The sequence below is a fragment of the Manacus candei genome, unplaced genomic scaffold (genome assembly GCF_025592945.1).
Source record: "Manacus candei isolate 608988 ecotype Guabito, Panama unplaced genomic scaffold, ASM2559294v1 h1tg000017l, whole genome shotgun sequence".
In the NCBI taxonomy this organism is placed as follows: Eukaryota; Metazoa; Chordata; class Aves; order Passeriformes; family Pipridae; genus Manacus; species Manacus candei.
Genome location: NW_026138065.1, coordinates 9,261,318 through 9,266,606, shown reverse-complemented (window position 1 = coordinate 9,266,606; position 5,289 = coordinate 9,261,318). Strand labels below are relative to the sequence as shown.

At 37.7% G+C, this 5,289-nt stretch overlaps 1 protein-coding gene across 2 annotated transcripts in view; it reads right to left on the bottom strand.

The window, feature by feature from the left end:
* Positions 1–2,025: 2,025 nt before the first annotated feature.
* CRIM1 (cysteine rich transmembrane BMP regulator 1) overlaps positions 2,026–5,289 on the bottom strand; it is a 168,505-nt gene continuing 165,241 nt past the window's right edge. For both annotated transcript variants that reach the window (XM_051783312.1, XM_051783313.1), the window contains one exon: positions 2,026–4,942. In XM_051783312.1, the coding sequence (XP_051639272.1) occupies positions 4,766–4,942 (177 nt within the window). In that variant the 3' untranslated portion in view covers positions 2,026–4,765. The remainder of the gene's footprint in view (positions 4,943–5,289) is intronic.

Sequence of the window (5,289 nt, the reverse complement as noted above, 5' to 3'; positions counted from 1 at the left end):
GTGCGCGCTCCCGGCGCCTCCCGCGGCTCGGGGCGGGCGCGGAGCGGCGGCGCTCGGCGGGCGGGGCCGGGCCCACAGGCCCGGCTGTGCCGGGGGGAGCCGGGCCAGCCCTCGCCCCGAGGGCAGGGCTGTGCCAGCGGGGCCCGGCCGCACACAGCACCGGCAGATCGGTGCTTATACTGACGCACATCCCCGCTCCGAGCAGGGGCAGCTCATCGGTGCAAGAGGGAAGCATAGAATAGTTTGGGGTGGAAGAGACATTAAAAAGACCACCTTCTACCAACGCCCCTGCCATGGAAGGAGTATTTGCAGTAGTTTCATTTTAATCTGCTGCGTGGCTTTCTCACTATTTTTGCCTTCGTTCAGCCACCCAATAGTTGGGAAACTAAGCTTTGGAGATACTTGGTTCTTACCAGCACTGTCACTCCCGTGCCCATCCTTTGCCAGCTTTATATTGTGCTCTTACAGACAATAGCTTATGATGGGCTTTTTTTATCTAGGTTTTATTTAGTGGTTTTGGTTTTGTTTTTTTTTTTTTTTTTTGAGCCACTATAAACTTTTGATATCCCAGTGTACATACCAGGAATTTTCTCTGCTTAACTTCCTAAGTTGATTTGAGCCTCTTTGAAGTTTCTTTTTGAACTTCCAAGAAACACAGCAAGGAGCAAATGCTTTCCTTGTTAGGCATCTGTATGCTGCTGAGGTCATTTAAAGGATTTGCATTCTATCCTACTCAGCTATAGCTTTTTCAAGCTGACAAACGCTGGTGGGCAGAGGCATTCCAAATATGATCCTTTCAGTGTGAGTAAGGCAAAGGAGACCAGGACTACTTCGAGTGTTCAAATGTGGATGCAGTGATGTTTTCCGTTTCATTCTGATGAAAAATTAAAATGTTTGCAGAGTTTGAAGATGCTCTTCTAGAACACATATGTCATCCATAGCTTTATTCCTGGGAAGGAGCAAAAATGCTGAAACAGCTAACTAGGAAAGGAGAGGAAATTCAGCATATGTAAATGTAAAGGGATGCAAATAAATACTGATCTATCCTAGCCAAAGTCAATTATGGGCTTCGCAGTAACTATTAGTACTTGGGCATTTTGGATTATTGCAGCTAGTGCTGCAAGAACATTAATGCAGTGGGAGTAGCAATCCAAACTGTAAATACAATGCTAAATCCAGGGAGTACCATGTTTGAACAATGTGGACCCTAATCCTTACCCTTCATCTTAAAAGGATGTACAGGGAAGTACATGAATGAGAAGTACAAAGAATGGCAAGATTTGCCATAAGGTATGGAACTGGTCCCAAAGAACTGCATATTTGTCTTTTCAAATAAAAATGGAGACAAGATACAGGTCTCTAAATTAACGGGTGGCATATAGATGCTGATCTACTGCTGATTTGAATGCAGTAGCAGGGATATTAAATGAAACCATTAGGAAGATGGTTTCAAAGAAAGAAAAGAAAAAAGTTGTTCACACAGCATGTAGTCAAGCTGAAAACTGCCTTGCCTCAAGAAGTTACATACCAGAACTTTATATCAAGTCCATTAACTTACAAATTACTAGAAGAAAAAAACATTATAGGCTAATAGATAAATAAATGATCTGTGGCTCGGGAAGTCCATGAAGTACAAATTGTGATTCCACACACTTTTTATAGGACCTCGTATCAGAGTCTCGTATGATTAAGCACAGCTTTCTGACAGGTATGACTAGATCATATGCTCTCCATGGCAGGGCAGAGGCCTAACTTTGCATTTGAGAGATTCATCTTTACTGAATACTGAAAGTATTTGGAATTCCAAAAAGCTCTCCAATGCTAAAATTCTTTAGTATAACATGCAGAACTTTCTGTGACTGCAAACTGTTCTTTACCCACAGTGTGTTCTGAGCTGTTCCAATCTCAGGTCAGCATAACAATAAAATGAATTCCTACCCACCATAATATCAATCTATAAACTAATGTTTCAAGGACTAGTGTGTGGAAGTAATAAACGTGAACATTTAAGAAAATACACATCAATAGGTTTAAAACTTTTTATTGTGCTGCCAAGAGCCAAATTACAAGAAACCGCCTTACAGTTAAAAAAGTAAACAAGCAATCTGCTGAACCGCAGTGCACTCCGAGTGCCACATATGCATCTATTTTTCAGAAAATTATATCTGCATTTCTCTTACAAGAGCACAACAGGAACCAAAGTAAAAGAGTGTAATGGATACAGCACATAGGATAAATCATATCTTTAAAATAATAATAATAAAATAATAATAATAAAAAAACCCATTTTACACCATGTCCTATATCCTGCTAATATTTTCAGAATATGGCCTTGATTGTAAAACAAAAGCAAGCATTTACAATTTCTGGATAAAGACTGCTTACTCTTATGCAAGGAATGGATGTTTTGTCTTGACAAAATCTCTGCAGTAACTGGACAGAAACATCTCTGTTTCAACATCAGATTGAGTACAAAACACTGGGGAGACCACATTTTTTCTTACTGGTGGTTGGAAACTGAAGTTATATAAGCAGAAAAAATGTTGACCCTTAATGATACACCTATTTTTTCTTTGATGCAAACAGCTAGAACACCTTTTTGATATTCTAAAACAAAAAAAAAATGGTTAATCTTCAGATTAATAAATTAGGTCATTATAATAATAAATTAGGTTTTTTTTTTTTTCAGTTTTAAAGTTCAGCAACCTCTGACCAAGTATTTAGAACAATACTTGAGAGTTCCTTTACAAAAAATACATTTTCTTTTCACATTAAGCATACTGGGTATCTGTGTCTCTTATGAGAAGCATTTGTAAAAGAAAAAAGGCAATGCACAAATGGGTAATTAGTATAAAAGTGCCAAGACCTGTTTGGAAAGTAACATTGTATTATACAGTCAGAGTTATAAATGAGGCAAGCTACAACAAACTTCCAGCTTAATGTGGACAATATTCCAGTAGTTGTTTCAAACAATTGTTTGAAAAAAAAAAAAAAAAAAGAAAAAACCCCCAAAATCCAGGAGCTCATGGTGTTATTTTATGGAGTTGATTAGTGCTGCATGTATATTGTCATCAGTGTCTCTAGCCAATGCATTCATTAAAAAGCCTTTTTAAGGCTAAGCAGGAAAAGAAAAATAAGAAACACCCTGAAATGTAGCAAGTAGCAAGAGCAACGCTTACTGCTATAACCGTGCACGTACTGTACACACGCCAACACAAGAGTGCACACACACACACACACACACACACACACACACACAAACACTTTCAAATCAAATCAAATCAAACTGTAGGTAGAATGAGATGCTCTTTTCTTGTCTTTCCTAAACTCACAAGCGATTAAGGATTGATATGAAATGCCTGTTATTTGTTTCTGCTCTGGGTAAAATCTCTCTCAGATAAAAATACATTCAACAAGAAAAAAAAAATAGAAAAAATATATACTGTATACATAGTATTTTATATATACAGTATATATATGTATAGTGTATATACACATGCACGTATATATACATATGTATACCTACATGCATGTGTATATACATATATATACACAAACATACAAATACTTTTTGTTGTTTTTAGCATAATTATATTTACATAAATATTCCTATAATGCTAAAGTTTAAAGAAGCATGATCTCCTTTTTTTCTGAGCTTCAAAAAAGGTGCTTGAGTAATATACAATTAAAATTAAGCAGCTTCCTAGCATGGAAGTAGTTTCTAAATCTGCATACCAGTAAATAAGAACATCAACAGGAAAAAAAACAACAACCTTAAAACAGTCTCTTTTTTACTCTCTTGTAAGCAAGAGCTTTGTCCAACAAAAATATTTTTCCTTCTCCTGTATGAACAACCAGAGATTGATATAAAATAACAAAACAAAACCACAACAGACAAAACAAACAAACAAAAGCCCCTGGAACTGCATGGTGTTCTTGACTTTTCCTTCCTTCCTTCAATACTGCTGTCAAAAGATCCAGTGCTCATATCAGGAATTACTTAGGCCTCAGTCATTTGCTAACTCTGCTGAAGTCTGGCTAATCTAGCCAATCAGCTTTGAAGAAAACAAAAATAAAAACAAAAAGCAGCACAAGGTATAATTTTATACATCCTTAATAAACCCACCCTTTATTTTCTGCTATAATCTTTTCCTTGCTATTTCATTAACTACTGCAGCTTCTCATCATATAGAAAAATATTTGCAGCTACACCACACCTGTGATGTGACAAATTCTGTTCTAGGAGTATATTACTGTAGCAACAGCTGAAAAAAAAAATCAGACCTTTTCATATTTTTTTCATCTGGGGTTAGGCTTTGGGTGCAACAGATGCAATTTCAGAGCAACAAGGAAAACCACTATCCTGCTGCTCAGCAGTTTGTTTTCTTCTCTAGCCAAGCATGACCAGCTTTTCTTCTATGAAGCTTCCTTTTAACTCATTGCCTATCCCTAGCCCCTGATTCCCCCTCCCAAAAAACCTCTATAGCTATGTTACAAGCAAATACATCTTAACAAGTTTTAAAACTTTGGTTCTAAGAAAACACTTGGTCAGTTATCTCAAGGAAAAGTGGGAATGCTTTTTCTGGCACATTGCAGGAGTCAGAGCTCATCCCAGTAAGGTCTTAGAGCTGTACATGTAGTCACAAATCCAATACAATCCACTAAGCAAGTGCACAATTCTAGTTTTATTTTAATAGCAGACTGTCTCTCTCTCTCTCTCTCTCTCTCTTCTCTCTTTCTTAATCCTTGGTAAGGGTGCAATTCTTCAAACTGTTTGATAGAAATTATCTGCCTGTAGGTTGTTCTGTTTCTGCATGCTGTAAAATCCACTGTATCTTGAATCCGGGTCTGCAATTCTTAGCATCCTCTGAGAACTGTCCACCTGGACCATGGTACCTTTCTTGCAGTCCACATACACCAGTTGATTGTTTAGGCAAGAGGGCTGTTAAAAGAGAAAGGAAATACTAAGTTAAACAATTTTTGTATTCCATACATAATTAAAAAAGTTCTTTTTGTTCAAGCACAAAATGAAATAAAGCTGGCAATGAAAGAGTCTAGACTTTTGCCCAAGTTGGTAAACGCTTATGCCAGGCACAGTAACAGACCAACACTCTCCTTAGAATCACCATTTTTTATCTTCTGAATGGAGCTCTGGTATTCTCATATCCCAGCTGGGCTGGTTAAACTGGTCTCTGTTAATCTAGCATCACGCAAGGGCTTAACCTGTTGCCCCAAGTGTGCAGCAGCTTGTTACCAAGACTTCAACAGCCTCTTTATTGCTGAACATTT